We start from the raw sequence: 19,422 nt of genomic DNA, 5'->3' as shown, positions 1-19,422 counted from the left end.
TTGGTCTATAGACTTGTCAATAGTATAGTCTACTGTCTAGTTTATAGTCTTGTCTATAGTCCATAATCTAATTTAAAGTTTAGTCTATAATCTAGTCTAAAGCCCAGTCTATAGTATAGTCTAGTATATAGTTTAGTTTAAAGCATAGTTTATATAATAATCCAGACTGCAGAGTAGGCTTTTTTAAACCAACTTTTTAAACTAAAAAAATTTCCCATATAAGAATTCATTCTTTTACTTAAACTATTTTTATCGTAAATAACTAAAAACATTTATTAACAATTTCCTAAAATATGCATGCATGTCGTCAGTTAATGACATATTAAAAAAACACCACTTTTTACCTTAAACTTGGGTTTAATAACGTTACCTTGGTGTCAATATTTAATTGTTTACCTTGGCAAAGAATTTTCGATTGTTGCAATCAATTGCTAAATATTCTACTAGTTATTTGTTTGAGTGTAATCGCATTCCATTTAACAAATAAAAAAAATAAAAATTTTGAAAACTAATTTTATAAATAAATGAAAATTTGAATATTAAAAACCACACAAAAAACAACAAACTTCTAAAATGCAAAATCCACAAAAAAGTTCAAGTGCCACCACAAGCGAAGCCCGATTATGGCCCAGCGAACGTATACCACAGGGAGGCCTCTTTCATACACCGAAAATAGAGTACAGCAAAGAGACGGCGGATTTATTGAAATGTAAGAAATTTATATTTAAATTATAAAAATATAAAAAATTCCAAAACTTTTTTAAAGTTACGAAATTTTGCGATAAATAATGTCCGTTTTATAATTTTCACTCCTACAATTTTATTATCCTTTTGCATCCTTCTCCAGTACTTATGAAAGAATCAAAAATGACCATGTTAATGCGCAAACAAATCGATTATCATTTGCGTAACGGACAACCATTGCCCAAACCGGAACCACCACGTTTAAATATCTGCCGAGATCCCGATAAAGAAGCTATGGAAATTCTACAAAGGGCTCATAATGCTAAACGTAAATCTTTATCGGAAATACGAGCAAGTGGTGCTTACGATATGCCGGTATATAGACCTAAACCTGATGACAAACTACCTTCGGAAAAAGCGAAAAAATTGCTACAAGATGCAATGTCTGGATTACGTTTATCGGAGACAACATTAAAACCTAAAAGAAGAGAGAAATACAAAAAAGAAATTAAGACCACAACGGAGGATATAATCGATGAATGTAAGAAGGAAGATTTATTGAAAATAGTTATTGTTTAAAATTTTATTAATTTTATTTTTGTAGTGCTGCAGCAAATTAATGAACGTGCCGAATGGTTGGCCGAAATGGAAGAACTGGGCGAGGGCAAACGTTATCGAGATGAAATTCGTGAACAGATCGCTGAACGTTTGAGACAAATTAAGTCGTTGGAAACAAAAAGAAAATTACAAAAACAAGGATATCGTTATGTGGATTAGAGTGAGAGTGTAACAAAAAAACAATAATTGGTAATAAATTTCAATATTTTTCTTATTTTAAATCACGATTTTATTGAAAAATTTAACTTGAAAATATATGAAAAAAATAAAATTAATTCAATCGATATTACATCGATTGAACATCGAGAAATAATAGCATAGGCAACAGATACTACGATTGACTATAATAGATAGTAGACAGAAATAGAAAGAGACTATAGACTAGAATAAAGTAGACTAAAGTATACACTAGGCCACAGACAAGACTTTATAATATAATATACTTTAACTAGACTATACAATAGACTGTACTATATACTAGACTATAGACATTAAACTATACTTTAGTCTATACTATAGATAACACTTCAGACAAGACTAGACTAAAGACTAGACTATACACTAGATTATATCCTAGACTAAAATTTGGACTTGACTAAGGACTAGACAATAGACAAGACTGTTGACTAGTCTATGGACTATAGACTAGACCAGTCTATAGACTATATCATACACTAAACTACAAACTGGATTACACACTACGCCACAGACTAGACTATAGACTAGACTTAACTGTAGACTTTGTAATATAATATACTATAGACTAGATTATAAACTATACAATAGACTAAACTTTACACTAGACCATAGATTAGACTATAGTCTAGACATTAAACTATAGACTAGAATAAGGTATTGACTAAAGTATAGACTAGATCATACACTAAACTACATACTGGATTGTACACTAGGCCACATACTAGACTATAGACTAGACTTTACAATAGACTTAACTGTAGACTTTGTAATAGAGTATACTATAGACTATACAATAGACTAAACTTTACTCTTGACCATAGACTATAGTCTAGACATTAAACTATTGACTAGACTTTAGACTAGCCTCAGACAAGCCTATAGATTAGACTTTAGACAAGACTAAAGCCCACTCTATAGACTAGACTTTAGACAAGATTTTATCCTAGACTAGATTTTGGACTAGACTATAGACATTAGACCATAGATTAGACTATAGTCTATACACTGAACTATAGACTAGACTATAGACAAGACTATAGACTTTGGACTAGATTATATCCTAAACTAGAATTTGGACTAGACTATAGACAAGACTTTTAACTAATCTATAGATTATAGACTATACTCTTACCCTAGACCATATATTAGACTATAGTCTAGACATGAAACTATAGACTAGGCTTTAGACAAGACTATAGACTAGATTATATCTTAGACTAGACTGTTAACTAATCTATAGATTATAGACTAGACTATTACTCTAGACCATTACTAATGGTCTAGTCTTTAGTCCATGGTCCATTAGACTAAAGACTAGACTTTGAACAAGACTATAGACTAGACTATAGACTAGACTTAAGTATATACTATAGTCTATTGATTATAGACTAGAGCAGACTATAGACTGGAACATGGGCAATATCATGGAAGAGGCTATAGAGTAAGGTATAGTGTAAACTATAGATTAAAGTATAAACTAGAGTATACATTAGGTCACAGGCTTTAGACTAGACTATAGACTTTACAATAGACTATGGACTAGACAATAGACTAGACTATACTCTAGACTAAGCTATAGACTGGACTTAAGACAACACTACTCATATAGAACAAACTATAATGTAGACCGTAGAATAGACTTTAAAGACATTAGACCAGACTATAGACTACATAGATACTAGACTTTAGACTAGATTACCATAGACTATAGACAAGGCCAGACTATAGACTACAAAATTTGCTAAAAAAAAATACATTTTTTTATAAATAACCATTTCCATTTTCAAATAAAAAAACATTTCTTTTGCTGAATTCTTTTTGAAGTTTTTCTTTATTAATTTGAAGCAAAACGATGTTTAACGCAAAATTAATTAAATTGTTATTATAATTTTGAATAATAGTTTTCTTTGATTTCCTTTTAATAAATAGATTTTTACCTTTTTGTGAAATATAAATGTTATTTTTTCTTTTAATTTTTTTGATGCACAATAAATTAAAGAAATGTATTTGTTAATGCGTTTTTTTTTTAATTAAATACACAATTGAAAATGTTCCAATGTACATACTGAACGATGCATGTGTTAAAAAGTATTTATAATGAAATAATGTTATGCATGCTTTTACACCATCCCACAAATTGGCATGCATCTACGGAGGGGAAAATGAATTGATTTGACAAAAGAAATATTGTATGTTACTTAACAACTTTAATTGTTTGTTTAACAAGCTGGCAAATGGCAGCGAAAATCACCAGCAGCCTCGGCACAACGATTTCTAATCAAATAACCACTTAGCACTTCGGCCACTTCATGGGGACGATCCTCATGGACAGCATGACCACAGCGGGCCAAAACTTGCATTTGAAAGCGTCCTTGCATTTGGCCAACAGTTAGGGCTTTGTCCAGGCCATCAATGCTGGCCAAAAGCAATTGCTTGGGTAGACGTAAGTTTAGGAATTTCTCACTCAAACCCGAGAACCAACCAATCCAGTATTTTTCCGATTTAGACAAATCAATGCGCCAGGTGTATCTGTAAATAGAAGTGTTATAAAAAACTATGTAGTTTTTGTTAAACATCAAAAAAATTAACAATACTTTTTATTATTTTCATCATGGGAAGCTAAGGGTTTTTTAAAATCCAATTCTTTTTTATTAACCTCAGTGGGTGTAGTTTCACCCGTTACTTCCTCATCTTCAGAAATACTAAAGGGATGTATATATTTAGTGGTACCAGCAGCTTCAGTCTCTTCATCATCCTCAGCAAGTGGTAATTCATTTGTGGCTAATTTTTTCGTTGTACAACTAAAAAATGGTTAAATTGATAAAAAATGCTAAAAAATTTAATGTTTGTTTCCTTACTTAATAATTTGTCCTGGCATTGAGATTTTGGCACTGTCTAAATTACGTATTTGTCCACTGCGTATACACCACTCAATGGCATTCGGTATACTTTTAAAGTACTGGGGTCGAGATCTTAAAAAACTTTGCATGCTGGCTAAGGCCTCCATAGCTGTTCCTTCTACCACATCGATGACTGTGATACCAATTATATTTGATATCAATTCCATACTGGCGAAATGTACCGCAATAGCACCACCCATTGAATGACCCACTATGTAAATGGGAGGCATATTAGCTGGGTAAATTTTTAACAATAGATCACCAATATCTCTGTAAGAAAATAAGGAAATCCATGGAAAAATTCAAAGAAGAAACACAACAAAACAAAATTTACAGTCTAAGATTGTCATTAAGAGAAAAACCAAACTTACTTGGCCAAAGTATCGGCCGACAAATCATCTTCATCATCCGTTTGAGTATCGCCATGACCACGTAAATCAATGGATAAACATTGGCAATGTATCATATTGGTAATCTCCATCTAAAAACACACACACACAAAATAGTAGTTTTCTCAAAATTCAAAATTCTAAAATACAAAACCACCAAACAAAAAAAAAATACATACACAAAAATGAGCCCATGTTAGACCCGAATAACCACCACCGTGTAGTAGCAGTAAAACTGGTCCCGGCTTTTCCGGTTGCTTTGTGCGATAGATGCGAAAAGTACGTTTCTCATCCACAACTACGTCATCCTTTTCGTCAAAGAATTCACTCCACAAAGAGGGTTTAAAATCACGAACTCGTGACTTTTTAAATGAATCGCTAGAAAGATAATAGAATAAAATTAATAAAAATGTTTTATCTTTTCGAAATATTTATTTATATTTACCTTCTTCCTATGCGACTGCTGGGTATGGTGGGTGGCAAACGACCTTTCAACATGGTTCTCTGTAAGTTGGACATGTTTTTATTGTTTTTTTCCTGGATTTAACTTTATTAAGTAATTGTGCCTTGAGTTTGCGTTACGTTTTTCTTCCTTTATTTAAGGATAAAAGTAATTTTCAAGGTAGGATTGTCTTTTTTTTTCCACTAAAAAGCCATTTGTGTTTTTATTCCGTTACGTATCGACGCGCAGCTGATTTTTTTTGCACAAACACAGTGACAACAACAAGAAGAACGTTTTATTTCCATTTGTTTTTTGATCTTTGAACAAATAATAGAAGGCGTAAAGTTACCAGATTGTTAGGTTTATGTAAGTGAGATACAGTGGCGGAAATATTTTCGTTTTTTTTTGTGTAAACATATATGAATGTTAAATTGGCCATGGACGACTATATTATACCCTATATCAGTGATTATTTGTTAAAAATGTTTAGTTATAGAGCATTTTTGTTGTTTTTACCTTAAATAGATAGATAGATAAATAGATAGATAGATAGATAGATAGATAGATAGATAGATAGATAGATTGATAGATAGATAGATAGATAGATAGATAGATAGATAGATAGATAGATAGATAGATAGATAGATAGATAGATAGATAGATAGATAGATAGATAGATAGATTTTATTTTTTATTTATTTATTTTTTAAATTTTTTATTACTCTAGTTTATCCACCAAAATCTTGATTCTCTGCTAAAATCGAAATTTTTCGAAACAACAAAAACTAAAAACTCAATTTTACTCTAAAACTCCTACAAAAATCACATTGAATATTTTAATTTCAAATATATTTCAAAAATTATTTTAATTTTCGTTCAAAATGAAAAAGTATGATTCATTCACGTTATATCCTTTTAAAAACATTCAAATTCTATTCAATCCCCTTCATAAATGTATTTTAATCAGATATACACATATTTTCTATTTTGAGTTTCCAACTTTATATAGCATTTATACACGCATATGTTTTCTATAAACATATTTATGCTCTATACAACTCATCCATGAATCCCCAATGCAATAATGTTTTATCCAAAAATAACTTAAAATTGCAAAAAAAAAACATGTAATTTTCTTAAAATTTTCTTTGCACAAGCAAAAACAAAAAAGAAAATGTTTCAAGAGCAAAATGTTTTTGCTAAATATAGAAATGTTAAATCCATCATCTATGAAATGCATTAAACGCTTTGGAATGTTGCCTTTTAAAAAAAGTAAGTTTAATTATAAATAACTTGGAATTAATGAGGAGAACTTTTTTAATTTGTCATTTAAAAAAAAAGCAACATTTTATAATAAAATTTTTGAGACGGCTACAGGATGTTGCAATGAACTAAATAATAGATCTTCATTGATTTTCTTAAATATGTATATAAAATTCTTAGTAATACTTCTTGTAGTTTATTCATATTTTTAAATTCCCTTATAAAGTCTATCATAAGACATTTAATTATAATTATTTATATACGTAATTATAATGTGTTGATGTTTTTGAGTTCCCCTCCATAACCATAATACTTGCATATCTTTAATCGTTCAATATTTATAAATATGAATTATTATTTACATACTTATGGATGTTGCATTTACATTAATGACGTTTTTCCACTACTAGTAATCATTATCGCACTATCAGTTACTTGAAATGGGCGTTCAACATACTACTTAATTTATACATAATTAAGGCGGCGCAAAAAAAATGTTTTTTTTCGTGTATAATTTAAAAAATTTTTTTAACTTTTTTAACCTATAATGGAATTTGTATAAACAATTTTAAAATTAAAATATTTTAATTTTTTTTAAAGAAATGATACCACCCTAATATTTCTTTAATTCCTTTATAAGTTAGTTATGTATTTTGATGCTAAACACAGATTCCATGGGAACATATCATGAAAAACATACATATGTGGCTGTTGAACTAAATAAATTTAATTGTTATCAGTTTATCTGAATCAGAGCATATGTATTTCTATTTTCTTATAAACAATCAAATCAATGTATATTAAAAAACACTTTACAATTTTGAAGATTCTAACTTATATAAAAATAATTTTTCAGATATACATTTTGGAAAAGCCACGCAATTTAATGCAAGTTCTCAAATTTTTCCAAACGTTAATTTAGATTTTAATATAACCTATGAAAAATTTGAATTTGAAACTATGATATTGTTTTCAAGATTTACGAAATTTTGTATTTAATTCGTATGAGAGTTGCCCATTGAAAGTTCAAGTGAATATCAAAGTTTTTCATGTAATAGTTCCTCATAGACACAATAATCAAATAAACGATAAATTTCTTCGCGAAAAATTTTAAGATTTTAGGTCTATAGTTTCCCAGACAAACGACAACGTCAACTTATTATTAACATGAATGTTAAAGTTGTTCCTGCAAAATTTTAGGATTTTGATTCCAATAGTTTTTCAAATATACAAATTTTTCTATTTAATTCATATGGGGGTTCAAAGCCCCCAGGAAGACACTGTGTAAATTTCAGAAAATTGATCCTGCCATTTAGCTGTCTATAAAGTCCAAACACACATTTTTATATATATACATAGATTTAAAAATTTTTTATTTGGAAAGAAAAATTTCAAATGTTTTATTAAAAATATGTTTTATTTGAAAAGAAATTCCAAAATATTTTATTTAAAAATTCTAAATATTTAAAAAATTTGAAAAAATTTTTTGTTTTTTAATGAAAAAAGATTCCAAATTCTTCAAAATTTGGGAAAAAAATTATTGTTTTTTATTTGTTAAATATTCCATTTAAATATTGTTTTTTATTGAAAACAATTTTTGCCATTGTTTTAAAAGTTGAAAATTTAAATAACATTTATTTCAAATTCGACTAATATTTTTCTTAATTTTCTTAAATTTTTCCATTTTTTTTTTTAAATATTTTTCAATAGTTTTTTTTTTAATTTTTAATTTCAACAAATTTTATTATTGAAAGTTTTTTTACAATTTTCAAAAAAGTTTATAGTTTTCATTGTTTTTAGTTGCTAAAAGATTGAACATATATTTTTAAGAATAAATATTTTTATTTTATCGAAAATGTTTAAATTTTTTCATTGAAAAATATTTACAATAAATATTTTATCACTTTTCTATTATATTAAAAAAGAATATTTTTATAATTTTTTATTAATAAAATTTCGAAATTTTATTGAAATATTTTTTATAATATTTTTATTAAAATATTTATTAAATTTTTTTAATATTAATATATACAAATTTAAAAGAAGACTTTTATTTATATTAAATTTAAAAAAATGTGGATTATTTTTGAAATAATAAAGCATTCAATTTGTTTTTAACTTAATTCCAGAATATATTTACTTACTGTTAACAGAAAAAGAGATTTTTTACATGAGGGTTCAGGGTAAATATGGACCTATCCTTATAAATTTTAGTAGAGGAAGTTACGTCTATTTATAAAGTTACGTCTATTTTTAGAATTAGTGTCAATAAGTGAATTTTGACTTTAAAGTCATTTGCTAAAGGGGAGTTTGTGTCTGGGCTAGGGTAAAATGAGGTCCAATCATTACAAAAATCGGTTGTTTCATTCAAAGTTCTATAAAACCAATTTTTGCAGATTTTTGTTGACATCATAGAATAATGAATCCAAAAGTCCCATTTGAGGGGTACGGTTGCTTGGGGGCTAGTCGAAACAATGAACCATTTTCGTTCGTCCTTGACCAAAGCTCATCACATTATCTCAAAAATTGTGGCCGAACTAAGTTTTGTCAATTTTTGTTGACTTCATATAACATTTAACGCAATTATGAGCTTAAAAGCCCTGTTCGTTGAACACGGTTGTATGGAGGATAGGCGAAATAATGGACCATTTTTAATAGCGTTCGTTATTGCACCAAAAAGAAGAGTATTGGCCAAATATCATCAAATTATATTGAAGTTTCCGATCTGTAGCGTTTTTACATGGACATACAGACAGACGGACGGATATAGCTGAATCGATTTAAAAAGTGATTCTGAGCCAATTGGTATGACCAACATTTTTGGTTGTTTATTGAAAAAAATTTCCAAAATTTTTTATAGAAAAAATTTCCAAAATTTTTTATAGAAAAAATTTCCAAAATTTTTTATAGAAAAAATTTCCAAAATTTTTAATTAAAACAAAAATTTCCAAAATTTTTTATTAAAAAAAATTTCCAAAATTTTTTATTTAAAAAAAAATTTCCAAAATTTTTTATTAAAAAAAAATTTCCAAAATTTTTTATCAAAAAAAATTTTCAAAACTTTTTAAACGAGGAAATTTCCAAAATTTCTCAATTGGAATTAGAAAAAAATTGTCAAGATTTTTTATTAATATATTACAAAAACAATTATTAAATTTTTGTATTATTTTTCTTTTAAATTAGAAAATTATTTCTTAATTTTTTATTAATTTATTGCATTCTTTTTATTTCATAAGGAAATGTTTTGTTATTTAGTATAACGAAAAAACGCTTAAATAAAACCCGTATATTTCTGGCTGCCAAGAAATACAACTCTGCTTCATGAAAACAAGATAGGAAAAGAAACGTTGTAAAGTTGCCATTTGCTGCAGCCGGTAAATTGATATAGAATGTTTCAGTTCCAAAAACTGAATTCCTTTTGTTCATTACTTGAATTGAAACAGTTGTTGTTTTGCCCGTTTCCACGAAAGATCATAATTGCGCAAAAAAGCGACGTGTATGTGATTTTTTATTCCCTACCCAAACGTGCGGAGTTTTTGGGTTCCCTCTTTTGTACAAATGCAATTACAATAAAAAAACATAAAAAGTGCATTAAAGAAGATATAGAAAAAAAGAAGTGATTTTTTTACCAAGAAGAAGCAATAAAAAAGAGGAAGTTGTCAAACTAAACCTCTAGCAAATGCAAAAGTTAATACTAATAATAAAAAGAATAAATTAAACGAAAAACGAAGGTATTTAAAACCTTAAAGAAAAATAAAGCTGATTTTGTTAAAAAAACAGCTTGTTATTTTTTTTTGCCAACTTATAAGTGAAGTTTTATTTTCTGGTGTTTTAACGTGAGTCAGTGTGAATGTGTGTGTGTTTGTTCACTAAAGAGAAGTAGAGAAGCAAATATAAATAAAGTAAACGAAAAATAAATTATACAAAAAAACAACAAATTCAATTTTGTATACCATAAGAAAGAAGTGAAAATTTTTTAAGAAAATTTGCTTAATTAATCAAAATTGTTTAATTTATTTGAAAAAAAAGAAGAAAAACAAATATCAAATCAACTAAAGTCATTTACACTTGCGCATATTTCAATACAAAAAATGTTATAAAAAGTACAAATTAAAAAAACAAATGTTTAAAGAAATCATTTAAAACCAACCAACCCACCATTAAAGCAGGAATAGCAAGAAACAAAGTGAACATAAAAAAAAGAAAAATTAAACAAGAAATCAAGATAACAATCAAAAAAGAAAAATATGCAAGTTATTTAATCAATGTTATCGAAGTTAACTAATATTTGCTTAAAATCATCAAAATTGTGTGTTAAATTAAACAAATATTAAGTCAACAAATAAAGTGCTTTACTGCCAACATATTTGCTTAAAAAAAGAGGTAATAAAATTGCTCAAATAAAAGCTAAAATTAAACAAAAAAAATTGTGGCCATTTATGGCAAATGCAACCTTGTGTAAACAGTGTGAACAACAAACAGCCCATCAAAAGATCAATGGTCGACGGCATAGACCATATAACGGATAACCAATCTTGGGCAAATTTTAATTGATCTATAAAGTTTTTTTAGTTATTTATAATATAATATAAATCTAGTTAGAAAAAAAATTGAGTTTTTAAAGTTTATTTGAAGTTTCTTGAAAAAAAATCAAGTTTGTTTTATTGTCCATTCTGCATGACGTTTATTCCTTCCGCCACAATATCAAAGTTCTTTTTGCAGAGTTGCCATGATTTAAGTAACGTTTCTAATACCAGATTACTCTACTGTGGAATAAATTAAAGCGTGAAATATTGTGATAACAAAATACTAATCTATATTCTTTAAATCTCTCTATCTATCTAAATATGTACATATAATTATGAATATGTAATTGTTTGTCTCTATGTCTGAACGTTATAGACTACTTAACCGATTTTCTTGAAAATTTTACAAGGCTTCATATGAATAAAGTAGAAAAATGCGTATAACTGAAAAACTATTAGAGATGAATCTTAAAATTTTACTTGAAGAACTTTGACATTCATCTGAACAATTAGTGTATAACGGACTGACGTTCAATGGGGGACTTGGCTTCTTACATACACATAAATAAAATAAAAAATTTCGTTTATATGGAAAACTAAAAGAACTAGATTCTTTAAATTAAATAAAAAAATCATAGAATTGAGAAGCTATAAGAAGTGAATCTTCAAATTTTACTCCAAGAACTTTGACATTCATCTGAACAATTAGAGTATAATGAGCGGACATTCAACGGGGGACTTGGCACCTCACATATAAATAAAATACAAAATTTCGTTTATCTCGAAAACTAATAGAACTAAATTCTTTAAATTTTGCATAAATTACTTTAATATTTATTTAAACATTTTGGAGATAAAAGGCCGGACTTTAAATGGGGGATGTGAGCTAGGGGTTTGTTTTAAAGCTTCCACATGAAATAAATAGAAAAAATTCGTATATCAGAAACTAGAACAGCTAAAATCTTAAAATTTTAGTTTATTTTAGTTATTCCGGGAAGATGACAGTGTTATTAGACATTTTCTGCTCATTTAACTGTCATCGTTGTAAGATCTAACAACCATATATACATATCATAACAATAACTGGAAGATTCTTAGAAATTACTTTCAGGAAACTAAGTTTTGAACATTGAAAAATAATTCATTTTGTAAACTTTTTTTCACGATAATGGGCGCACAACATGCCCGATAGCAACCTATGTGCATTTCTTCAGATTTGATGTAGTATAAATCCTCCTTTCAATCTAACCTAAAATTTTAGTCCTTTTATGTTCATGTGAACATTTGAGAAAAAGGCGAGATTTAATGTTTAATTAAATAAACAATTTCATATGTCTTTAAAACTGTTAGATTATTCAAATTATTAGACATAAATTGGCGATGGATGGAAATGAGCGAACTTACAATAATTTGCGCGATAATTCAAATAACTCATAAAATTTTGTTCCAAACGTTAATTTTGTTTGTCATTTTAAAGATTTTTGAGAGTAATTTATTCATAATCCATTATTAGGTAAAACTGAAAAAATTAATAAAAATCGTCGGCTCACACTACACTATTTTCTTCGAAGAAGGCATTATTATTCCTTTCGAATTGATTCACCTTAAATAATAACAATAGCATTAGAATCATCAAATGGTCCTACCCAAAACGGCTTTGAACTCATAACTTATGAGGTTAAATGTTGAAGTAGATTTTACAAAAACTTTCGTAATAAAATGGCTTCACGCTTATAAAAGATAAAAGTAGATCAACTTTAAAGGTGGAAGTACACAATACGTGTTGAGGCGGTAACGCATTACGCTTTTAATACTTTTTGCGCTTTACAAGTTACACACCTTGCGTCATTTTGATCTTTCATTTAATGTTTTTTAGACTATTATCGTATAAGAAAACAAAATTTTAAATTTTTGCTTACTTTTGTTAATATTTTTTTCTGTTGTTGGTAAAATTTATTTCTTTTTAGTTAATTCTTAGCACTTCACCAAACAAAATAAAACCCTGATCAGCTGCCGATACGTTAAAAGTTGATAATTGCTAAACTTGATAAATGAAAATGCACTATTTCAACTTTTTTAAATATTATTTCAATGAAAGAATAGAACAAAATTTTGGACTGATTTTTCTTGTCTGGATGAGCTATCTGGGATATGCCTAAAGAATATGTGCATCATGCCGGATGGTTTAAATCTGGTAGTAGATAGTAGTAATCAAATGAACTCTTACGACCACAAGGGTAACATTCTACTTCTTACCTAAACTTTCTTCCACCATAAGCATTATGCACGTCAAGTCATTATACGCTTTTGTACTTTTAGCATACAAATACACTGATTCTACTTTTATGGTGAGGACTTTCTGCTTAATAATTAAATACTATTTTTCTTTTTATTCGCATTTTAATCCAAAATATAGAAAATATTAAAGCAATATTCCTAACAAGAAATTTATTAGTTATTTTTTTAAATTCCTACTTTATAATTCTAATCATGGCAACCCTAATACATCTATCAAAAAGTTCTTTTTCAAACACCGTTTTTTTCTTCTTCTTTACTTTAACAATTGCACTTCATTTCGTTGTTCTTCTTTCAACACATTTCTTTTTTCAAAATAAAAATGTTTTCCAATTAATTGCACTTGTTTCTTTAACTTCTATTTACTCTTTTCTCATCTTCTTTCTTTCAACAATTCTTTTTTACTTAACAACAAAAAAAACTATAACAACTAACATTAACACTTTAAAGACAAATACAAAAAAGTATTTGTAGTTATCTTTATTAATGTTGTTGTTTTTGTTGTTTGGGTAGAAAAAAAACAACAACAACAAAATATAGCAGAAAACATATCTGTGTGTTTGTTGTTTGTGTTTATTTTATTTGAAATTGTTTCTTTTTTTGATTGTTCCCTGTTCGGTTTGTTTACCATTGTTTGTTTGTGTGCGTGTATGTTTATGAGAATTTTATTTTCTTAATGTTTCATTTTCTCTCCATTTCCTTTTAACTTTGTTGTTTTTAAAATAGTGTGTGGTAATAAAATTTTCGGTGAATTTTTTGCTGTATTATTTGAAAAAAACTAATTGTATGATATTTTTATACAAAACTAGTCTCTTTTAAATTTCTTTAATAAATATTCAAATTGGAATTTATTTATTTTCTTTCTTTTTAGTGTTAAACTAAAATTGCAGTTGAATACAAATTTTGTGGATTATTGTGAAACTGCCGCCTTTTTTTACGTCACGTGAATTTTTTCTTATTATAAAATTTGTGCATTGTCTGTTTGGAAAATAAATAATACATCTAAAACAGGTAAGTTTTTGTGAATTTTAATTAAAATTAATGAATTTATTATGATTTTTTGGTATTTAAGTAACATGAAAAACATTTTTAAAAGATGTCTTCCTAAATCATATGTTAGGGCTCTTTTGTGTAACAAAGTTGTTTTGGAAGACAATCAAATACAGACATCTAAAATATTTTAATTCCAAAGTTTTGCATCGATGTAAAATAAACTATTTGTATTAAGTTAAAGTGATTTTTATGCTTGGTATGTTAATCTATTAGCATTTCTGGTGACCAATTAAAAAACTAACTTTGCGAAAATTGAGACTACTCTGAATTCATCATTTAATATTGTGATGTCCTAGGTGACGACCTCAGAATTCACAAATGCACTTTATTGGAGTAATCTCAAAAGTACTTATTGTTTAATTTATCGTATTACGTGATTGGCAACATGCCCCAAGTAATGCAGACTAAAGACCGACCATGTTGGTAAAAAACTAAACATGATCTATGCCTGCACTACATAGGACTACAAAACGAATCATGTATTGCACAAATTTTTACAGGGGAGTTGTTTTTGAATTACTTATGCTCGTATGTATATGGACTATAGACTAGACTATAGACTAGACTATAGACTAGACTATAGACTAGACTATAGACTAGACTATAGACTAGACTATAGACTAGACTATAGACTAGACTATAGACTAGACTATAGACTAGACTATAGACTAGACTATAGACTAGACTATAGACTAGACTATAGACTAGACTATAGACTAGACTAAATTTGACTGTATACTTTAGTCGATATTTGGTAACAAAATGTTGTTAAAACTATAGGTCAGAGTAGGTATAGCCAAAACTGTACTTTAAGACTATATTTCATTACCCACACAAATACGATTTCAAACTCTCTCTATCTCACTACCTCTCTCTTTCTGGTAATAAATTAAAAACTCATCAAAAATGTTAATTTTAAACAGAAAATCCTTTTTTATGAATAAACAAAAACCACTTGAATATAAATAATTAAAATGACTTGACATACACCGGAAGAAATAGTTTTATTGACAAACACTTAAAAGAAAGAGAAATTAAAAAAAATGTTTAACATTATGATTTTTCAAATAAATTTAAATTTAATAACTCTCTAGCTCTTTAAAACATTGGTGATTGAAAAAAATATTTTCTCATATCTTCTTATTCAGTTTCTTCTCTCCTTTTTTTGTAAATAACCTGATCTTATATAAAAACATAAAAACGGATGAATATAATGTCTAGGAATAACTAATAACAATTACAAAAATCATCCTCTTGCGGTAATAATTAAATTTTAGAGGAGTGTGTTATGCAGTGAATAGTTAAAAAAATTCCTTTAAGAAATATCAAAAACCAGAAATTGTTTACAACTTTTTACTAAATAAGTGATGAGTATGCAATTATTTGTTGTTGCATGTTTTGGTTGTTGGTATCAACTTGAGTTTTCTTTTTATTTTTTTCATCATAAACATACTTTGTTAAACAAGTTGTCAATTGAATTAGGAAGTCACGCTCTTATTGACAAATTTTATTTCAAATAAGAGACAAATAGAGAGAGAGAGAAATTGAAGATTAGTTGGTTTAAAACCTGAGAGTAAAAAAGAAAAAAAGCAAAATTAAGAATTTTCTTTTTCCCAATTTTTCTAATTGTTTCAATCTAGATTTAAATCACAACTAAACAATTAAACTTCAAGTGCCTAATAACACATCTTTTATAACTAAAATTATACAATTATTTTCATGTACTTTTTTTTAGTTTAAAATTTTCTTTTAACAGATGTTAATAATTTAAACAAAATTTAAGAACGGAAATAAACCTTAAACTATAAAAATGCTGAAAAACTATTTTTAACTTCAAGAAAAGATAAGTTCTTAATTACTCTACCGGGAAAATTTCCAGTTCTATACTAATTACACACACTTAAAAAAAAGAAAAAATAGAAAAAAAACTCATTATTAAATAAATATATATATTATCCACTTAAAGCATTTACACTTTAAACTTTAGACATGTTTATAATACACAAAATGAAATCTACATTCTCATCATTATGATGATTGCGGTTAAAGGTTAAACATAATATTCCTACAAACAAGTAAACCAAAACAACAACAAAGTGGTTTTTTAATATCTATTTTTCTACATCATTACTTTTTTCATAAAATGTTTAATTTTTTTCAAAAGATATAAATATTTTTTTTAACCAAAAAAAAACTTTTCTAATATGTTTAGTAGGCGTTTTTTAGTTTGGCGCTTTTAAGGAAGTGCTAAAATGTTTTATCAACTTGAGACTTTTTGTCTGTCAGTTGGTGAAATGTTTAAGTATTTCGCTACACGCAAACTTATAGTTTTTATTTTTAAATTTTGTTAAGAGATTAAAAGTTGTTTAATGTTTTTATATTTAATTTTCTTTGTGGTGATAGTAAATAATGAATTAAGTAGAAAAAGATTTTTAACGGCTGTTATATAAAATCTCATTATATTGAAGGGGGCTACATGAGCAGTGGTTTCATTTTGATGAGAATGTTTGGTAAATACATAATAAGGAAAACTTATTACATTATAATTTATTATAAGTATATAAAACTTAAACAATCTTGTCAATAATTTGAACTATAGATTAGCTTATCTAGTCTATAGTATAGTCTATAGTCAAGTCTATAGTCAAGTCTATAGTCTAGTCTATAGTTTAGTCTATAGTCTAGTCTATAGTCTAGTCTATAGTCTAGTCTATAGTCTAGTCTATAGTCTAGTCTATAGTCTAGTCTATAGTCTAGTCTATAGTCCAGTCTATAGTCTAGTCTATAGTCTAGTCTATAGTCCAGTCTATAGTCTAGTCTACAGTCAAATATAAGTTTTTATATTTTATAAAGAACAAAAATAACATTCATCACTTCATAAGTAGCACTAAGTGAATTTGTTTACCTTCTGTGTAAGAAAAAGAACATAAAAATTACTTCCTGAGAATGACTTCAGATGTAGAGAATTTGGAATAAAAAAAAAACATCCCTCTTATGACAATCCTGTGTTAAAATCATCACTTCTTCACGTCTTTTACAGTACTTCAATGTTGTAAATTCTACTTATTTTTTGCTTCTTTGGATGTTCTTTTTTTTTTGCTGGGTAAAAACCAATCTTTTTTCGCAACGTTTTGGTAGATTCCATATAGTCGATTATAACAACACTCATATGTATTTAAACGGTTAATTTATTTAATTTTTTTCAAAAATGGGATTTGTTTACATTTAAATATTTAATTTCCAAGAAAACAAAACCAAGGGGAGTAATATTTAGTAAATTTTGTTGATTAACAAAATGTAAAAATAACTTTAAGAAAGGTTTAAAACACAAAAACCACAATTCAGATGTGAGTGCTGAGCAGAGCTTGGCACATACATTATGAATGAGATAATAAATATAGTCCAAGCTGGTTATTTCATAATTTGTTTTAGTTTTTAGCATAATAATTTGTTATTTTTGTATATTTATTGCTATAATTCTCACTTTTGTTTTTCTATTGTTTTCAAGTTAATTTTGTTAAGAAGAATTATTGTTATAATGGCCTAATGTGGTCAAAATGTTACAGTTAATTAGATGTCGTAAATATAATTATAAGCTTTGAGTTAATTTTGTTGTTAACCTAGCTGGTTCTTTGTTAATGCTATTTAAAGTTGTTAATGAGGTGAGAAGTAAAACCTATATACGTTTTTTTCAAAGTGATATTTGATGATCTTTTTCTTTATATGAAAATGATTATTTATTTTTATCATATTTTTGCTAATTTCTAGAATATCTCAACACATGTGTAGAGGTATTTGTTACTTAACAAATTATAAAGAAATTTGTTTTAATTAAATTTCAAGGTTTGCATAACAAAATTAAAGAAAAAGGTTCAACAGCTTAGGAGGTGATACTTTAATGTAAATTCTAGTCTATCGTCTGGGCTATAGTCTAGTCTATAGTCAAGTCTAAAGTCTAGTCTATTGTCTAGTCTATAGTCTAGTCTATAGTCTAGTCTATAGTCTAGTCTATAGTCTAGTCTATAGTCTAGTCTATAGTCTTGTCTATAGTCTAGTCTATAGTCTAGTCTATAGTCTAGTCTATAGTCTAGTCTATAGTCTAGTCTATAGTCTGGTCTATAGTCTAGTCTATAGTCTTGTCTATAGTCTAGTCTATAGTCTAGTCTATAGTCTAGTCTATAGTCTAGTCTATAGTCTAGTCTATAGTCTAGTCTATATATATCTATATAGTCTAGTCTATATATATCTATATAGTCTAGTCTATAGTCTAGTCTGTAGTTTAGTCTATAGTCTAGTCTATAGTCTAGTCTAAAGTCTAGTCTACAGTCTAGTATATAGTCTAGTATATAGTCTAGTCTATTGTCTATTCTTTAGTCTAATCTATAGTCTAGTCTATAGTCTAGTCTATAATCTAGCATGTGGTCTAGTTTTTAGTATAGTCTATAGTGTAGGCTATAGTCTACTCTATAATTTCGTCTATAGTCTATTCTAGTTCAGTCTATAATCTACTCTATTTCTAATATTCTAGTCTAGTCTATAGGCTAGTCTTTAGTCTAGCCTATAGTCTAGTATACAGCCTAGTCTATGTTATACTTTATAGTCTTGTCTGTAGTGTAGTCTATATTCTAGTCCATAGTCTAGTCTGTAGTTTTTTTCAGTCTATATTCTAGTCTGTGATCTAGTTTATAATCTAGTATTTAGTCTTATCTACACTGTAAATTAATCAATTTCGTTTTGAAAACATAAAACTATTCATAAAAAAAAAACTTAAACAACATTTTCGCCATAAAAACTACCAAATCCCCTATAACTAGAAATCTGTTTCTTTGTCCAAAAAATGGAGGTCAGGTTCTTTAAAATTTTATAATAAACCAGAAAAATAAATTAAAATTTTCTTAAAGTTTTAGGCCATAAAAAAATCCAATATACAGAAAGAAAAGAGAAAAAAGAGCTCCATGAGAAAAATATGATAAAATGTTAACAAATTTAATATCAACATTTAATTTTACAACGTTAAACAACAACAAAACATCATGTTTTACAAATACCATCAT

At 27.4% G+C, this 19,422-nt stretch overlaps 2 protein-coding genes and 1 long non-coding RNA gene across 4 annotated transcripts in view; 2 read left to right on the top strand and 1 right to left on the bottom strand.

Annotated features, from left to right (window-relative positions):
* Window positions 1–438: 438 nt before the first annotated feature.
* On the top strand, window positions 439–1,523 carry LOC111685711 (UPF0193 protein EVG1 homolog). Its single transcript, XM_046952310.1, has 3 exons — window positions 439–709; window positions 848–1,225; window positions 1,289–1,523. The coding sequence occupies exons 1-3, from the start codon at window positions 574–576 to the stop codon at window positions 1,459–1,461; spliced, it is 687 nt and encodes a 228-aa protein (XP_046808266.1). The 5' UTR covers window positions 439–573; the 3' UTR covers window positions 1,462–1,523.
* Window positions 1,524–3,302: 1,779 nt separating this feature from the next.
* LOC111685709 (protein phosphatase methylesterase 1) lies at window positions 3,303–5,493 on the bottom strand. The gene is made up of 6 exons (XM_023447977.2): window positions 5,235–5,493; window positions 4,969–5,167; window positions 4,772–4,881; window positions 4,359–4,670; window positions 4,095–4,301; window positions 3,303–4,029 (listed from the first exon to the last, which is right to left on the bottom strand). The coding sequence occupies exons 1-6, from the start codon at window positions 5,306–5,308 to the stop codon at window positions 3,720–3,722; spliced, it is 1,212 nt and encodes a 403-aa protein (XP_023303745.2). The 5' UTR covers window positions 5,309–5,493; the 3' UTR covers window positions 3,303–3,719.
* Window positions 5,494–9,930: 4,437 nt separating this feature from the next.
* The window catches only part of LOC124420136, a 63,657-nt gene continuing 54,165 nt past the window's right edge, over window positions 9,931–19,422 (top strand). For both annotated transcript variants that reach the window (XR_006941056.1, XR_006941055.1), the window contains exons 1-2: window positions 9,931–10,877; window positions 14,187–14,326. This is a non-coding gene — a long non-coding RNA (uncharacterized LOC124420136). The remainder of the gene's footprint in view (window positions 10,878–14,186; window positions 14,327–19,422) is intronic.

The sequence above is a fragment of the Lucilia cuprina genome, chromosome 5 (assembly GCF_022045245.1).
Source record: "Lucilia cuprina isolate Lc7/37 chromosome 5, ASM2204524v1, whole genome shotgun sequence".
Taxonomy (NCBI): domain Eukaryota; kingdom Metazoa; phylum Arthropoda; class Insecta; order Diptera; family Calliphoridae; genus Lucilia; species Lucilia cuprina.
This window is presented reverse-complemented; position numbering and strand designations above follow the sequence as displayed.

Excerpts from the sequence above, each read along its gene's own strand:
- LOC111685711 (XM_046952310.1), top strand. The coding sequence starts at position 574 with ATGCAAAATCCACAAAAAAGTTCAAGTGCCACCACAAGCGAAGCCCGA. Across the intron at positions 710-847 it reads GACGGCGGATTTATTGAAAT|TACTTATGAAAGAATCAAAA; the intron begins GTAAGAAATTTA and ends ATCCTTCTCCAG. Across the intron at positions 1,226-1,288 it reads GGAGGATATAATCGATGAAT|TGCTGCAGCAAATTAATGAA; the intron begins GTAAGAAGGAAG and ends TTATTTTTGTAG.
- LOC111685709 (XM_023447977.2), bottom strand. The coding sequence starts at position 5,308 with ATGTCCAACTTACAGAGAACCATGTTGAAAGGTCGTTTGCCACCCACC. Across the intron at positions 5,168-5,234 it reads AGCAGTCGCATAGGAAGAAG|CGATTCATTTAAAAAGTCAC; the intron begins GTAAATATAAAT and ends TTATCTTTCTAG. Across the intron at positions 4,302-4,358 it reads ATGCCAGGACAAATTATTAA|TTGTACAACGAAAAAATTAG; the intron begins GTAAGGAAACAA and ends ACCATTTTTTAG.